This window comes from Mustela erminea, chromosome X, assembly GCF_009829155.1.
Source record: "Mustela erminea isolate mMusErm1 chromosome X, mMusErm1.Pri, whole genome shotgun sequence".
Classification (NCBI taxonomy): domain Eukaryota; kingdom Metazoa; phylum Chordata; class Mammalia; order Carnivora; family Mustelidae; genus Mustela; species Mustela erminea.
Window position 1 is genome coordinate 43,716,091 of NC_045635.1, and position 18,633 is coordinate 43,734,723.

Here is an 18,633-nt window from a genome sequence, read left to right on the forward strand (position 1 = left end):
GCATTATTTTCTGTGCTACACATGCTGAAATATAATAATATATTTCCTTGTATTGTTATGTACCTGTCTCCAGTATACATGTTTTGTTTCCCAAATAAAATCGCAGACTTCATATCTACCTTTTTTTCCCCACACCAACTGGAAAAGAGCTAGGGACCTACTAAGACTTCAGCTCACACTTTCAAACATTTATCAGTTTCTTCTCTGATTATTCTGTCTGGAATTCCATGTGTTTCCTCCACTGTCTGGAGTGATTTTAAGTGGCTTATTATTTACCTCGCTGCCAAAAGACAAAGATCACCCGGTAAGAATAGTTCTCTTTAAGAAAGTCCCTATCGCCTCTCAACATATTCAGAGAAAATCTTATAATACCTTAAGATGTCTTAGTTTACTGTCTTTGGAGATCTTTTAGTATCATTATACATATAAGACTGCTTTGCGGTTCTTGTTATTTCAAGTTATTAAGTGCGTACTATGTGCAAAGAGCTTTAAAATAGAATCTTTGATGTAGAGGACAATATTTTCTTCTTATTATGTTAACATAAGAAAAATGTTCTCATGCTTTTCCCTTAATAATTAGGTAACTATTAACCTTTCTTAATGGTTTCCCCAAACACACTATATTCTGAGGCTTACAAATAAAGACTTGGGTAATGGGAGAAGAGCTACTTGCATTCAGTCTGAAAACAACACATTAACAATATTTTCTTTCCTTTCAATACCATTCAGAGGGTTTTCATCAACAGAATAGCCAAAGGAGAGGATAGAGAAGTTGTTTAAAAAATTATTCAGAATCAACACTTTAAAAGAAAATGTTCCTTTTTAAAAAGTACACATTCTCTTATCTCTCCCTTCTCTTCCAAAACTTCAATTTCTACATCAGTATTTTCTCCTCTGTGTATTTTCTCAAAAAGAATTTGTTCTTATTGTTTCTCTTCCATTATCTGATTCTATTAATTTCACTTCATTGTTTTCAATCCAGGGGCATTGTTTTCAAACAGTCCTCCAGTCCTCTAACCCTTAAGTTCTTGCCTTTCTATAATCACTGTCTTGAGCACAGGCCTCACCAGCACCTCAAATTCAAATTTTCCAAAACTGAACTCATAATCTTCCTCTAGCTACTACCTAAGTCTACTCTTGTCCTGATCTCTATAATTCTAACAATGCCAGACTCATAAGTTCAAAGTTGTCTTCTACTCATCTTGCCCATCGTCCACACCCAATCAGTTACAAACAAAATCCTGTTAGCATCTCTTCCATTTCTTCCCATCCTGATTGCCTTAGGTCCTCAACATCTCTTGCCTAGACTGATGTCCCATCCTTTAGAGTCGTCCTATCTAGCCCATCCTATATATTGATAGTTTTCTTAAATCCAAACCTAGTCATGTTACTCTCAATCAAAAACCTTTCACAATTCTCCACTGTTTAAGGAATCGATCACATATTCCTTCACCTGGTATTCAAGGTCTTCTGCATTTTAGCTCCCACCTGGCTTCTCTAGCCTTTCCTCCTGATACACTAAAACTTCCTACCATATCTAGTCTTTGTGGGATTATCAGAGAGCATTGTCCTTTCCACCTCTTCCATGTTTATGCTTAGGATACTCCCTCTGCCTTTTCTCTCCTTTTTCATGTTTGCCTATCAAAGTCCTACTTAATTTTCAGACACAGTTCAGATCTAACCACCTTCAAACAATCTTCCAAGATGAAATGGGTTCCTTTATCTACTTAGCACAGTTCTTTGACACTAGTAAGCCCTTAGAAAGGTATGTTGAATTGAACTCACAAAAGAGCATGCAAATTTTGGGGAACTCATGGACTGTAGGAGTGAGACATAATGAAAATATATTAAATAGGAAAACTGAGCAAGAGGTTAGTACCAAAGCAAGCAACCAGAACCTCCTCCTTTATATGCTTTAATATCCAACTAAGCTGTGTGTGCGTATACCTACTTACCAGGCTGTTCAGCTATTGAAGTATATATACTTAGTTCCTGGAGTAAATGTACCAGTATGCATCTGTGGATGTATGCCTGACTATGTCTGTGTCCCTGAAAATTCCTTTTTCAAGCAGTTGTAGGTTTCTGTTTTAAAATGATGCTCAGGTTAATTGTGTTATGGAATAAAATAGGTACTTTTGGAAATTGGTTCTAAGCATATGGTTTATAACTTTGAGAGAGTTGCTAAGGGGGACATTGTATTTAAATGCAAAGAATTAGTAGCTGGATCAGCCCACAACACACCACTGGGAACATCAGGAAAAGGCACCATTTGCTAAAGGTATTTTCCTTCCATTTGTCAGAAAATTGTCATAATATACCAATTTTGTTAGCACAAGGCACTTGACTGCCATCTGCAGGAAAATTGTTAGAAGAAATATATATATATATTTGGTTATATATATTAGTTAAATATATATATATATATGGTGGCTTACTTTATGAAAAGTGTCCCTTAGACATGGCAGGCTTATATAGTATACAAACTATAAAACTTTATGTGGTGCTCTTTCCCAGCTGAAAAGACAGAAGTTGTTTATCTTATTTTAGGGAGAAGTTGCTCCTTTTAATTGGAAACAAGGCGGCTTTTAAGAGTTTCCTGTGTCTAAGTAGAGACTCCATATTCTCTTTCTTGATCAAACCATTTTCAAGATCAGTGTGCTAATCTGATCAGAGGCATTGGCAAAACAAGTTGAAGCTTTTCCTGTAATTAATAAAAATCTATTTTGGATAAAATTTGAAATGTCAAAACTTTAATTTTTAAAAATTTTTTAAATTTATTTTTTAATAAACATATAATGTATTTTTATCCCCAGGGGTACAGGTCTGTGAATCGCCAGGTTTACACACTTCACAGCACTCACCATAGCAATACCCTCCCCAATGTCCATAACCCTACCCCCTTCTCCCAACCGAAAAGCCAGTTTTCAAAGACATCACAAAATGTATTTTAGTGTCAAAATTTTATAAAGTAGTTTAGCCACAATTTATTGAATGGCGGACAGCATGTTAGGTCCTAAGGACCTTATCCTTACAGCCCTAATGGGATACAGAAGCTGATAATCTCAGTATATTTGGCAACTGAGAAGCAGAAGTTTGTGTAGGATGCTATGGAAGTCTACAGGAAGGGCGCCTGTGATAGCAGTGAAGACTGCTAAGCTGCGCTGAGTCAACAGCACATTACTGGCTTCACTTAAGAGACACAAAAGCTAAGCCACGGAAAGATTAAGCAATTTATCCCATATTGTACAACTATGTAGAGTGGAATTATGACTAGAACCAACGTGAAGCAATTCCCAATCTGAGAAAGAGTCCAAACTATTGAACCAGTTACTGTTTGGATTTTTTTGAGAAATTTTATTGGAAATACTATTTTATTTGAGAAATCCCGTACTTATGTGCCTCTCAGACACATGCATTGTGATATTAGAATAATGCAGGCACACCAAAATAACTGAAGCCTCAGCCTTCTAGGACAGTTAATTAACACCTATACCACAATCCTGGCAACCTTTAGATTGTCATTTTGTGGTTGCTGCAGCTTGCTACAGGAAGATGTATCGCATAAAAATGAGGCATCAGCTCAACTTCCTTGGATACCAACTTTGAGAGGCCTGAGTCATTCAGATCATTCCCCAAAGTCCTTCAAGCACCAAAGGCAGCAAACAAAAGTACTGCTAGTTAAACGTGTAATTGGGGTTTATTATAACTAAAATGTATTAGTTTAAAGTCTCATTCACCACTGCATTGAGCTGGTATTGTCTTGTTTTTATTTGAGCTTAATTGTCCTGTTCTATATGTGTTTAATTTTGTAGGATACTTCATATCCTTCCTGGATGCAGGCAGAGCACAAATTTTAAATGAATAATAACAATAGATTAAATTTATGTAGAATTGGCTCTTTAATGTGCTGCATATACATTTTGTAGTACAATAGGACCCCTTACAAAATCAATGTGTATGGTATATTTATGCCCATTTTATAGAACTTGGAACAATTTTGCTGGTTTACATTATCACAGAAGCTTACAGTTATACATTAGCTTTCACTACATGTTTTTAGTTATACCTACCATTTACTTGGTATAGTGTCCTTGGTCAAGAACACAATCCCCCATAATATATATATTCCTATGAGCAAAGGCAATGCACATTATGACAATCCATTTTATGAAGACTGTTGTAACACATTCCTGGGGTGCCGTGGGGGAGGAAATCTCCAGAATGGCTATGTTTCCGGGAGACTATTATGGATTTTTGGAATATTTTAGGCCAAATTTTAAACTCTGATTTGCTTCTTTTTCCTATTCAATGTGTTCCTACATGACCAGTACCCTTGCTAAGCAGCCAGTAATAAACAGGGAGTGCAAACTTGCTTTCTTCTTAGATTCAAATAAACAATTAGAAATGTACATCTGTTATAAACCCATTTTAGTAAAGAAAAGACCTAATGAAATATTTCTTGTATTTATATTAAATATTAGGCTCTCATTTAAGATTTTATTGAGAAAATATTAAAAAGTTTCTACTGTTAAAAAAGTTTTAGGGGCGCTTGGGTGGCTCAGTGGGTTAAAGCCTCTGCCTTCGGCTCAGGTCAGGATCCCAGGGTCCTGGGATGGAGCCCACATTGGGCTCTCTGCTCAGCAGGGAGCCTGCTTCCCTTCCTCTCTCTCTGCCTGCCTCTCTGCCTACTTGTGATCTCTGTTTGTCAAATGAATAAATAAAAATCTTTAAAAAAAGGTTTTAAATATATTAGGTTAGCTGATCCCCAAAGGCCCTTTTCAGGACATTTCATGGGTGTACAACACTGAGGACAAAAGGTTTCACTGGATTCCCATAAACTTCTTACTTTTGCTATAGAAAAAGTCTGTGATATGAAATAGAAAAAAATATAGAGAAAGCAGACAACACTTACAAAAGAGAAAAGACCAAAGCAATAGAAAAAGGACACTAGATAATATAACTCTTTTCTTCCACTTTTAGCTTTAGTAGTTTAATTTGGAATTTGGCATACAAAGAATTTGAAAGTTTTTAATTATATACTCCATCAACCAATCCTCTGCTTTAGCCATGTTACTTTACTAGTCAACAGCCCTCCAATGGTTGTATGTCATCAGTTGGTTGATATATACAATTTTGTTGGTTCCCTTCAAAGTTTTAATAGGACTTTGCCCGTTCACTTAATTTTCCACATTATTTCAATCTCTTTTCTATCACTCTATTGGAGTGGCCATTTTTTTTCTAACTCCATATTCTATACAAAGACCTCACTCTTCTGTCTGTAGGCCTTGGCCTCACCTGCCCAATTCAGGGATAACCTCCTTTCTACCTGATAATGTCACTATTTAATATAATTGTGATTTTCTCTGGGTTTGAGGAGAATATATTGGGAATAATATATCCCACTTACTTCAAACAACTTTATATTTTCCCCCTAAATTTCTTATATCAAAGTGCATTTGCTATTAGGCAGTCCTTCATATCTGAATCTAATCCACCTCTAAAAATTTGTTGGATAGTGAGAAAATTTTTTCCATTATTTTACATCGGAAAAGTAATAATGCATTCCCATTTCATCTTAAAAACCCCAACCAATTTCCTCAAATATCAGTAAAATACTCTAAAATACCCAGGTAGCAATCCTCCAAATATGTATCATATTGTAAAGCATTTTATATACAATTACATAATTATTGAACACTTTATGAGCTAATGAACAGATATGCTTATGTGTCATTCACAATGATGCCTTACTATACTGTATGCAAAACAAACAAACAAACAAATAGAAAACTCAACAAACAAACAAAGAAAGTAAGCTTTCAAGCTGCCTGGGAATATTTGTTTTTCCACCATTAGAAGACGAAATGGAGGAACTCTTAAAAAATTTAGTGCGCTTTGGTGAGTGCTGTGAAGTGTGTAAACCTGGCGATTCACAGACCTGTACCCCTGGGGATAAAAATATATGTTCATAAAAAATAAAAAATTAAAAAAAAATTTAGTGCGATGAGGGATGATGAAAAGGCAAATTAAGGTTTTTCCAGGCTTTTCTAGAAAGACAACTCACTAGGGCAAAGCAATATACCAAGAAAGCCACGAAGTGAGCCACAAATGGGTGCTTTGATTTCACATGGGGAAAAAAAAAAAAAAAAAAAAGCAAGCCCTGGAGATCTAGTCACCAAGTTGAATAAATTAAAGAAAAAGAGACCAGGACAATGCCCAAATTATCATTTTAATTTTGTTAGTCTTAACAGTCAAGCAGAGTAAGGTGAGGGTGTGAGAAAGGGACAGCAATATCCAAATTCTGAATAAGAGAAGAGTTATGTTCTACTCAAGCCTGGCAGGAGGGAAACTGTCATAGTAAGCATTAATTGAGGTTAGTGATAAGGGCACAAACTTGTTAATTTTCTGAAATCAATAATCTTGTTTCTGTAGCCTCATTTACTTTCCTCTTTGCTGTTTATGCATAGCTGTTTTAGTAACGCTACATCACCTTTATCATTTATGCTGCAAGGGACATGCGTGGTGATGTGAATAAACTATGAAATAGTATGTTCAAGGAACATAATAAATGCACTTATTGAGGGAACATTAACAATCAAGGTAAGCAGGGACTACTGTTAGGGGTGGGGTTCAGAGGATCCTGCTGTAATGTTGGAGCAAGCTTCACGGAGTGAAGAGTGAAGTGAGAGTGCGGGACTCAGTTGACAGAGCCCAGGTTAATCAAAAACTTGCCTGGTTTCAAGTGTCTCCACTTAGAGCCAAGAAGATTAACAATATCGGTTTTGCTCAGCAGGTACCTTTCATTTCCTGCCTCAAACTGCAAAATCCCAGAAGAGAACAGGTAGAGACATTAGCTGCAAGAGAAGGCAAATGAACGAGTATCCCGGATTCTGGAAATTCTTAGTTGAGCCCTGTAAGCAGCGTTTCTGTCCTCCTCCCACTCCTGAAGGCAGAGGCAAGCTCATTCCCCAAACCTACTGCCTCTTGTTTTAGAAGATTTCTGCAAAGCTCTGGGTTGGAGCATCACACTTATCTCTAAGAATCTCCCAGTATCATGTGCCTTGCCCTGTGCTAGGAGGAAAACAAGGGGGTGGGAATGGCCGTCCTTAGGGTCTGAAATCTCTTTTACAATCTCTTTAAAGAAAAGGCTTAAACAGCCTTTAAACAGCAAATGCCTGTAATGTTTTGGAAGAGGAAAATCTCCAAGTGCTACAGACGAGGAAGAAGACTCTGATCTTCTCAATACCACACTACACTTGCCTTTTAAATTGCTACTTCAACCTCAGTTGGATTGTATACAGTTTATTAACTCTCTCAATTTTCTACCACATTTGGTTAATGAAAACTAAATGATTATTCTATCTCCTTATAATTGCTGATAATGTCCTCAAACAAAAGTATTTCCCTTCTGGGAAGGAGGAACCCTAATGAGCATGGTTGGTAACTGTGTGTTAAAGAGACAAGACCATTAGTACATTTTTGCATATGGTTAAAAGTGACCTAACAGAGTCTTAGAAATTTAAATGTAGATTTTCTTTTGGGAATTCAACATTGGGAAAAGGGTAGATTTTACTCAGATATCCTGCTTCAAGTCCAAATTGCGAGAAATTTAGTTGAACAAATGAAATGTGGATGTCTAAGAAAGTGCACATAGTAAATGTGAGATCAAACTGCCAACTGTATTTGTGACAATGTATATTCTCATTGCTTTACATTTCAAATACATCTCTGAACTGTTAGGTTTCCAGCATATGTTCATCAATCAGATCACAAAGGCAGACATTTGATTAGATAGACTTTAAGCTAAAATTAACAATTGTTTCCTAAATACAATGTAGAACAACACACATGATTTAATAATTAAGTGGAGGTAACGGGTAAGAGGAGTCTGAGACACAATTGTACATTCCTTTAAAGCCTTAACTGTAGATTATAAGTGTATATAAGCATCTTTTCTGAGAAAATAAAGGGAAAAAAACAACAAAATATTCATTATCTCTTGATACTCAATCTTGAGTGGGGGGTGCTACATAATTTTTATTTACTTTTTGGAAGCAGTTTTGATTTCCTACTTTCGCTGAAATTAAGATACATATCCTTTATTTTATTGCATTAAATTTTTATTTAAGAGGAGGTATGCTGAGAGAATTATTTAAATGAATGCATCAGCAAAACTTCTAGTAAAACAAATCCTTGCCCCCTGTATATCTGTTTTGGTAATTGGGTGTCTCATTTGCCAGTTTGTTTAAAGAAAGTCTCATCTCTGTGATTTTGCCCACCATGGAATCTTTAGTGCTAAGCACAGAGGATATAAACAGGTACTCAACTTAATTTTTAAATAAGTAAATGAATTAAAAACTTTGGAAAACATTAATTGAGTCTTAGTCTCTGCTTATAAATCTGACTTGCAAATTTTATGTATTTGTGAAAATCAAACCCTTTATAACTCTAGAGAACAGACATTTAAGTGAGCACATGATTAGACAACCACCTTGAGAAACCCATTACTGAATTGGCTAAGGGTCCTTCTCTGCTAAGTAGGTGTGTGTCTAATTTGGAAGTTAATAGAGCGTCATTGCTTTAGAGTTTATCATCAACTCTTGAGTTTCTATAGTCCTAGAGGGGAACAATGAGGCAGCTAATCCCCCAAATCATTTCTGTTTGGTTTGGAAATGCAGTATATCATTTTTTCCCAGAAGGTTTGTTTTCCTAATTTTGTTTTCCATGGGCAAGATTTGCCTTACCGGAGTGCACAGCCTGACTGACTGATGGCGAAGGTAACCAGAAGTGGGCGGGAGTTGGAGCAGAGGGAAATCAGCCTGGGATTAAACATTTACTACCCTTCAGCCTCAGGTTCTGAATTTAAAGTTCATTGGCACAGTTCTAGAAAGATATTGCCTTTTCTTCGTATTACACTTCCTAGGAAGTCTTTAGTATGGGGTAGGTGTAGAGAGCACTTTTTCTTAAAAGACAGGCTTTTCTCTCCCCTCTTTTTTTTTTTTTTTAAATCATTAGGGGAATAAAGTTTAAAGATGTTGGTGAGATTGTGGCCAACTTGCTTTAGGTTAGGAGAATTTCTTTTCCTTTTGCCATTCTTTTCTGGCTTTGTTTTCCTGAGGATGTAAAGAGGAATAAGGTAGATTGATTTCCATGAAATTGAAGGCATCTCTTATAATGGAAGGACTTTACTTTTTTAAAAAAATGGGGAAAAATATCCTTTGCTTTTGGTGGGGTTGTGGGAGCATAACTCCTGAAGTTTGGAGGATTTCCATGCAGAAAAAGATTAGGTTTTGTATGGCAAAACTATAAGGGCCACAGGTTTTAGTGAGGTTAGGGGCCCTCCTGGTGGGGTGGGGGGATTTCTTTTCTTTCATGTTTTTTAAAATAAATAATTAACTTGGAAGTAATAAGATTGAGAGCGTCTTTCTGTAAAAGAATTTCTTTTTCCTTTATTTCATTAAAAAAATACTTGAAGGCTGGAGGATAAATAAGGCCCCTGTGTTTGGATGAGATTGGGGGCATCTCCCCTTAAAGAAGTTTTAGGAAGAGATTTTTTTTTAAAGATTTTATTTGTTTATTTGACAGAGAGAGATCACAAGTAGACAGAGAGGCAGGCAGAGAGAGGAGGAAGCAGGCTCCCTGCTGAGCAGAGAGCCTGCGGGACTCGATCCCAGGACCCTGAGATCATGACCTGAGCCGAAGGCAGCGGCTTAACCCACTGAGCCACCCAGGTGCCCAGGAAGAGATTTTGTGGGAGATTTTTTTCCCCCTTTTTGTGGGAGGTAGAGTGGCTTGATCATCAGGAATAATAATATGCATTATCATCAATAAAGTATTGGGATACCTTCCCTGAGAAGAATGTCTTTCTTTTAAAAATTGTCCCTTAATTTATTTTCTTCTGCCTCTCCTTCCTTCCTTCCCTTCCTCTCTACCCTCTTCATTTCCTCACCCCCTCTCCCTCCCCTTCCAACTCCTTTCCCTCACCTCTTTGCTCTCTCCCTTCCTTTTTGTTGTTTGGTGAAAAAACATTCAGGGACTTTGGTGAGACTGGGGCATCTTCATTCCCTAAAAAGGAGGTTTCTCTTTGGAAATATTTTTTTTCATTTTTTTCCCTTCTTTCTCCCTAATCTTAAATGTGTATTCTTGTTTTGAGTAAAAAGGGACTCTGTTGAGGATGGGGACATCTTGGTTTTGTTTCTGTTTCTCTCTCTTTCTATTTAAGCTTCCAATTTTTAAATTTCCTATATTAGGAATCAAGCTTTGGAGTTTGAATAAATTCAGATCATCTCCCACTAGAAGGATTTCCTTTTATTTTTTCTCCTTTACAGAATCTGCATTTGGTTTTGCTGTATCTTGACAGAAAATTTCATGTGTCTGTGAGGCTGGAGCTCTTTTCTTTAAGAGGATTTTGTTTTCATTTCATTGATATTATCTCCTCCATCAGTATACATGCCTTCCCATTATTGATTTTCTTTTAAATCTTAAAAAAATGCATTTTGAAAATAAGGTTCATGTGCTTTGGTAAGGATGGGTCATCTCCCCTTGGCAGTGGAGGGATTTATTTCTTTTGTTTCTCTTTTTCTCCTTTTCTGGGAATTAAAATTCAGGATGTTTGGTAAGATCAGGGATGCTGTCCTTTTAATATTTCTTTCTTTTTGGTAAAATCATTTGTGTTTTTCTGGGATGGAAGGATTAGTAAGTTTCATGGGCTTTGATGATTTTGAAAATATCTGCCCATACAAAGATGTCTTTTTCTTTGTTTTTCCCAAAGAGAAAAAACTGGGTGTGTGTGTGTGTGAATAAAGGTTATTTTCCTTGGTGAGGTTGATGGCTGTGCCCTTAAGAGGATCTCTCTGTCTTTTGGTTCTTTTTTAAAAATTTATTTTTTCCTTATGTATTCATTTATTCCTTTGTTTATTTGAGGGAGAACAGTGGGTTCATTATCTTGCAGTTAGAGTGATCTCTTTCTTTTACTTATTTTTAAAAATTTGGATATAATTTACGTATCACAAAAGTCAGTGTTTTCAAGTGTACAAATTCAGTGTTTTTTAGCATATTCACAGGGTTGTGCAACCATTACCACTAATTTCAGAACATTTTTGTTATCTTCCAAAGCAACAATGTACCCTTTAGCCATCACCCACACTTCCTCTTTTCCTTTCCCCCAAGCCCCAGGGTACCACTAATCTACTTTCAGTCTCTAAGGATTTGCCTATTTTGGACATTTCATGTAATTAGAAGAAATAACCTTAGGGAGATTTGGTGAGATTCCCCTTTGGGAGATTTCTTTTTGCCACCATATTTTTTGTAAGAGATTGGGCATGAGCAGTGGGTGCAAATAAAGTTTATAAATTTTGTGAATTTTTTATGATTAGAAATACTGTTTACCTTGAGGTGACTTTTCTCTTTTCCTCTTTAATTTTTCTCTTGGGGACATAAGTTTTATGGATTTTGATGAGGGTGAAGAACATCTCCCTTTAGAATTTCTTTTTTTCTTAAAATAATTTTAAGGGGAGGGATAAGTTTCATTATCCAGGGTCACTGTTCCTTTCTTTTCTTCTTTTTTTTTTAACTTGTAAATTTGTTTTTCTATTTTGAGAATAAGGTTTATTTGCTTTGGTGAGGGTGGAGCATCTCCCTTTAGGAATGGATGATTTCTTTTTTAACCCTTAAAATTATTTTTTTTCCACTGAGGGAATTACAGTCAGCAGTCTTTGGAAAGGTTGGGCATCCTATCCATGGCAGAATTTCTATTTATTTTCTTTCCAAAAAAATGTCTTCTTTGGGAGTAATAGGTTTCAGGGTCTTGTGCCTCTGCCTCTTATCCTTCCTTCTCAGACTCCAGTTCTAGGATGGCCCCCAGCAGGAGCATCAGACTGGGAACAGCAATGGCTGCTTTAAAAAAAATCCAGGCGAGGGAATGTCAGCTTAAAGATTGTTCTTAGAAGACTCAATCACAAAACAAACTGAAGGTTGCTGGGGGGTGGGGAGGGGAGGGATAGAGTGGCTGGGTTAGGGACATTGAGGAGGATATGTGCTATGGTGAGTGCTGTGAAATTGTAAGACTGATGATTCACAGACCAGTACCCTTGAAGCTAATAATACATTATATGTTAATTTAAAAAGATTGTGCTTAGACAAATGAGGATCCTGTGTATCACAGAAAGCCCTATGTTGGATATTTTTTTAAAATCCACACTAGATAAATTAATAGTTATATCCTATTAGGCATCAAGTTTTAGTTTTGACTTATCCTACCCTGCTGCCTTTGTCAGGGGAATAAGAGTTAATAATGCAGAGGAAAGCATTCTGCAAACTGTAGAGCCTCATACTAGCAGAAAGGATTATATAATCCTTATTATAATATCCCTGAATGGTTTCCTGGTCTCTATGGATTTTCCCCCTTTCCTTGGAAGCACTTTGGACAATGGTTTTGGGATGTGGTTGTGCAGAAGCCCCAGTCAGAGATTTTAATAAACACCTAAGAATTATATTCTCAGAAAAGAAAGACAACTGACCAAATATCTCATTATCTTTTCTAGAACACACTGCCGCAAATGTTCAGGAGCTCTCAATATATACCAAACAAATCAGATGGTTTCATCAAAACCTGGCAAAGAGTGGGGGAGAGAACCTAAGAGGAAAGAAATTAATTTCATCCTGACCTTCAACAGGTTAAACATTCAATTCCACAATCCCAAAGTTGTTTATAGTCACTGCAGATATTTCGTTCACTTAGGAAAAAAATATATTACCCCTGAAACCAACAACATCATCATTAGTCTACTGCTGCTGGGGACTGCAGGGGATAAGGATACTTTCCAAACCATTTTTTTAATTGTTGGTAATTTGCTTCTTAATTATGGTTCTAACACCCATTTTGAAAAGGGAAAGATTGACTGCATTTCCTTAAAGACTATATATTTCAGGCTATTTAAGTAAGCATTTACTTCTCACTCTGAAATCATTGAGAATGCATTTTTATTCATTCACAGTAGCAGTCTCTTGTCCTTGTCATTGCTGGAAATGGAATTGCTAGGTTTAAAGCCTCAGCAAATGTTTACTGAGGAAAAACAGGGAGGGATGAATTGTATTGGACACTGAAAGAGAGAGACAGTATCTACCTTTGAGAAGCTCAGAAATAAGTAAAACGATAAAGTATTCAGGCAAGAATTACCAGATAACATATAAACAAATGCTTGCTACCTTGCAAGAAAGTGTGTGCAAAAAATACCAGAAAATTGCTTTGTTATGGTTTGGGATGTAATAGTAAATGGCAGTGAATCTCTTATTACACACACCCCCATCCCAGAAATAAAGGCCACAATCGTGTATTTCTTTTCAGATTTTTCATCAATCACCTGTATAGTGTGATCATAATTTCATAGCTAGTCAGACCCAACTGATAAAAACATGAACTATCTTTCTTCAACTATAGGTGAGGCAAGGTAAACAAATACAGTATACTTCATGTAAGCCCCACACCCCCCAAGCAAGTCATAGCATAGTTAAAGAACCAATTCACACATCCTCACTTACACTTGCTGCGACCAGGTGGGAGACTATGGCTCATTTCCTGGAAATCAAAACATTTTAGAAAGGAAGGGAATAGACAGGTTTGGTTCACAAGATTGTGTTATCCTGGTATCTATTTGGAAAGACAATACGAGCCCCCTTTTCTCAGTCTCCATCTTCATGACTGGCATCGATTTGCAACCAACAGTTTCTGAAACCTAAATAGAGCGCAGACTACATATTGGAAGATGTTGAATTTTTTTTTTTTTTTAACCACAATACCAGTCAGCAAAAATTATCTGGGAGAAACCTGCAGTCACATTCAAACACTTGGTTTTATTCATTTCATCCTTTGATGAAATGAGTAGTTTCAGTTTAGTTTCATGCTACTGGAACTGACTGTGCCTTGCCATGTAGGATTTCATTATATGATAAAAGCTGTATTTTGTTACAATCCCTGAGACTGTGAGAGAGAGAGAGAGAGAGAGAGAGAGAGAGTGTGTGTGTGTGTGTGTGTGTGTGTGTATTTCCCCAGGCTTACCTCAAGGAGGCAGTGTCTGAGAACAAGGCTTTTCCTGCTAAGATGGCAACCTATTTGCCTTGAATGTTAAGATGCAAGTCAGCTGGCTGTGCGTGCTGTTTGCCTGAGGGGGATGCGGCAGAGAACGGTCCTATCACTGAAGATCAGATGTTCCCATGGGCACCACAGAGCAACTGCATAGCAACACCTAGGGTGTTGAAGACAGGTTTGGCGCCTAGCAATCTGAGCATTTACCCAGATCCTTTGCATCCTTTGAAATCATCTAGAGCCACTGATGGGTTCATTTTCTTGGCCCTTTTAGTGGATGGTCAGTGTTCTTAACCCCATTTTAGAAGACAAATGGCTGAACAAATGACTAACTCTACCAAGGGCAAAGTCAAACCTTGGGGGTCCTGGTCCCCTGCCAGGGCTGACAAATGCCCAGCTGGTCAGCCTGTCTGAGAGGGCACTCTGTAGAGGAAACTAACCTGATTCCCCTTACTTTGATCCTCCTTAGCTCTCTGGCAACAGGCATTTTCCTGTCAAGCTTGTGGGACATGCTTTCCCACTGTCACAGGGTTCATCCCTGGAGTTCCTGGCCTCTAGTCAGTCTTCCAGGGGTCAAAGAGTCCATATATTTGCCGGATATCCTGGTAATTAGGTCCTCAGGTGTCAGTTTCTGAGCCATGTTCCCAAAATCTCACTTAAGAAGGCCATAGCTCAGGTAGTCCCTGCTGGTCTCCCTCCCACCTGCTTCTTTGCAAACTCTTCCAAAAAGACCAGAGCACATCCCAGGTTAGGGTGATCTCCAGTGTCTAGCTGCCGGTCCTTTCCTTTCCTGAGATCATTGCAGGGAAAGGCTGCTGCAGGAAGGGGAGATCCAACCCCTGGTGAGAACTCAGTTGTTGGGTTAAAAACAGCCACCACAACCTGTCTTAGTCTCCTACGGTCCTATTTTATTTATTTTTTAAACCTCTACACTTTTTTTCCCCTGTGAAACTTTTCGCTTTAGGCTTCCTTTTGTTCAGTCATTTATCATTGCAGTTATTTTGCAAATTCAAGCCTCCCTACTCATAACTCAGGAAGCAACCAGCGCTTCCATTTCCATTTCGCGATGCCAAGTTCTCTCCCCTTCCCCTACATTCTACAAGTGTGCAGTACGCAGCAGAAGGATTCCAGAGCTCTGTCCCTATGTCCCCCTAGGCAGCAGGATGGACAGGTATTGGTGTGGTGTGCTGTTTGTTTGTTTCTGTGTTTTGTTTCGTTGTTTTTTTTTTTTTTCCCTGCGGGGGAAGCTAAATCAAGGTGTATCTATGCATTATCACTGTATTCACAGTCACATGGAACGAAGTTTATAGGGGGAAAGGAAGAGTAGGGGGAGTACAGAGAAAGCAAGAAGGGCAAACAGACTCCTGCTGAAGAGCCAACGGGGTTTCAGGGGGTCCAAGGCAAATACAGAAAACCTCCTTCCTCCCTCCTCCCACCCCCCCGCCCCCGGGCGGGTGCTCGAGGATCCTCCACTTGTCTTCTCCAGGCAAACCGCAACGTTTAGGAAGGCACCTCTGAAGACTGGAAGAGATGAGGATTTCCATTCGCACGCTCTCAAATAACAACTCCTATTTTGGTGTCTCTAAACCCGGACTCCTGTACCATTCCGACTGGTCCCGGTGCGGGATGCCAGTCTCCCGCTCTTAACGCGGTCCATCATCATATCACAGTGTTTGCACCTACCTGCCGGGAAATCCTGCAGACAGATGGAATGGTGGCTTCGACACACGCATGCTCTCCCCCTCCTCCCCAACGAACCCTGCCCTTCCCCTGCAGTGCGCGTGGGCGCCGCCCATCCCCTCATCCCCACCCGGAGTACCCGCTCCCAGCAGCAGATCAGGAGACAGAGGCGCCAGGAACCTCCTCGGAGCGCCGCCAGTTGCGTCCCCGCTAGTGACCCCCTCCCCAGTGTCAGGGAGGGGGCTAAGCTGACCGCTGCGGCTCCGCAGCTTGGGCCTCTGCGGCAGAGACCGTGGCTAAGAGGTGTGTCCCACGCCCCCAACCCCACCACTCAGTACCATCCCCGTGTACCCAGGGCCAGCCCCAAATACTTCTCTAGGTCTCTTGCGCTCCCCGGGGACGTCTTCCTCCTCTTTTTCAAGACATAGGCGCTCACTGCACTGCCACTTCTCTCCATGGGGGAAACTGCTCCGACTCCCATCGCGTGCAGTCACCCTGTTTCTAGCCCCAACAGCCCACTCGCGCTTCCACATGTTGCTTCCCGCCTCCCAACCATTTCCCACTCCCCCGGGCTTCTCCATCCCTGCATCTCTCCGCGCATCTTTGCTAGTCAGTGGCAGCCAAATGGGATGCTCTGGGTACCCAGAGTCCCAGGAGCTCAATAGCCATCCGTCCTCGTTTTGCTTCTTTCATCCCGCACGCCCCAGGGGGTCTTTTCCCTACCTTTATACTGGAGAACAGCACTGGTGTTCGGGGCGATGATGAGGTCTTTAGACCCCTCTCTGGAGCGACCACCGGACACTGCAATAGACGTGGTGCTGGGCTCGGCTCCGTACGGGACTTTGGAGCCGGCTCAGGGCAGGACTCTATGGCTGGTTCTGGGGCTGGTTCTAGGACCGGCTTGGGGGCCGGTTCTGCGGCTGGCACTGGGGTCGGCTCAGAGGCCGGTTCTGTGGCTGGTTCTGTGGCTGGTTCCGAAGCCGGTTCGGGGGCAAGCTCCCTGGCTGGTTCTGAGGTCGGTTCTTTGTCGAGTTCTGTGGCTGGTTCTGGAGCCAGCCCTGGGGCCGGTTCTGTATTGGGTTCTGAGACAGTTTCTGTGTCGAATTCTGTGGCTGGTTCTGGGGTCGCCTTCGGACAGGGTTCTGGAGCAGGCTCTGGACCGAGCTGTGGTGCCGGTTCTGGCGAAGGCGCATGGAGCAGCGCAGGAGCCCGCGGCGGTGACGGCGGCGGCCGCGGTGGCGGCCACGGCGGCGGTGGCTCTGGAGACTCCGCGGGCTGCTCTCCATCCTGAGGCGGGGCAGTGCCCTGGGCCGCGGCAGCTCCGCGGTCCATGGCCGCACACCGCCTCAGGTCTGGGCAGCTTGCGCCCCTGAGCTTGGAGGGCTAAAGTACCCTCGGGCGCCCCGCCCACTCCTGTTCGACTACCCCTTGCAGGGTGCCAAACTTTCCCCCGCCCCGCTCCATGGCTGGCTCCGCTCTGAGGTCTAACCCAGGGGCGCTCGGCGTCTCCCAGTGCTGGAACACGCCCCTCGGTGAGCGCACACCTCTTCGTAAGCAGCCACGGGCCCGATGGGCGGGAAGCAGAGGGGCTTGCGAACGCGGACTGGACAGAGGGCTTGATGACCTCCTAGCGACGTGCGGGAGGGAGGGGGGGGAGAAAAAAAGGGGAGGGGGGAGTGGAACGGCGGGGGGGGGGATGCCTGTTGGAGCCCAGCCGTTTAACCCTTTGGTGACGTGAATGCAAAAAAATTAAAAAAAAAAAAAACACAAAAAAAACAGAGGAGCACTTGAGGGTCTTTGCAACCCCCAACCACTCAGCTGTGAGCTGCGGCTCCTAACAGCTTGCATCCAGTGTCTGCTCTCTCACCTCAGCAGCAGGTGAGCCTAGCCTCGGACGAACCTCCTGCCCCCATCTCCAAGCCTCTGTGGGCAAGTAATCCTCTTTTCTAACCCGGGGAAAGAAATTAAGCGGTACGGGGTTGGGGTATATGCGGTTCGCGCGCGCCCGCGCCCGCGCGCGCGTGTGTTCAGTCCTTAAGATTGAAGTACAATTTGCCCCCAGCCTCAGTTATTGCATTTTTGAGCTTCGCCAGATCTGAGGGGTTTGCCGTTGGATACAGGGCTTGGGATGCTTCGGGAAAGGTGTGTAATGAGAAAGGGCTGGAGCCCTGGCTTTCCGCAGCCTGCAGATGTAGCCCCTAGAATAAGGCAAGAGTTCTCCGGTTAGCCGCGGCTAGGCTGCGCGCTCCGGAGAGACCGCTGCCCTGGTCTCCGTGAGGATTCGGGAGTCTGCCTCGCTCTCTGGCCATGGGAGACTGCCTACTGCTTTTAGCTGGACTTCCCAGGCATCAGCAGGACTTTTTACAGAACTTGTTAATGTGTGTGTGTGTGTGTGTGTGTGTGTGTGTACCTTGTGTTGGAGAAAATTCACTGCACCACCCACACCTTTTTCACCTCCTGATAGCTCAATAGCACTCTGACGTTAGGGATGGAAGATTCTCTTGAGAGGAGTACAGCCGGTCCCTGCCGCAGCACCCTTCCCACCTCATCGAGAGACTTTAGATCTCTCGACTGTTAGTCACCTACACATACAGACCATCATCTCAGTCAGACCTAGACTTCAGACACCCATATACTGCAAAATTGCAATTCAAAATTGAGAAGACCACCCGTTAAGCCACTGCTGTGTGGGGGATGGGGGTAGTACCTATAAACCTAATTTGAAATATGACAAGTGAATTTATCTCTGATACACAAAATACTGCAGTTGTGGATGGCAGCCCTCCTTCTGCAGCCCCTCCTCTCACCCTCTCCTCCCAGACCATATCCTCCACTAATCCCTCTTCTTTTGACAAATGACACTGACCTAC

General features: G+C 41.3%; 1 protein-coding gene across 1 annotated transcript in view; it reads right to left on the bottom strand.

The window, feature by feature from the left end:
* The window catches only part of DGKK (diacylglycerol kinase kappa), a 182,360-nt gene extending 165,123 nt beyond the window's left edge, over positions 1-17,237 (bottom strand). Inside the window, exon 1 of the mRNA XM_032331531.1 lies at positions 16,487-17,237. Coding sequence (XP_032187422.1) covers positions 16,487-17,095 — 609 coding nt within the window. The 5' untranslated portion in view covers positions 17,096-17,237. The remainder of the gene's footprint in view (positions 1-16,486) is intronic.
* Between the last annotated feature and the right edge of the window lie 1,396 nt (positions 17,238-18,633).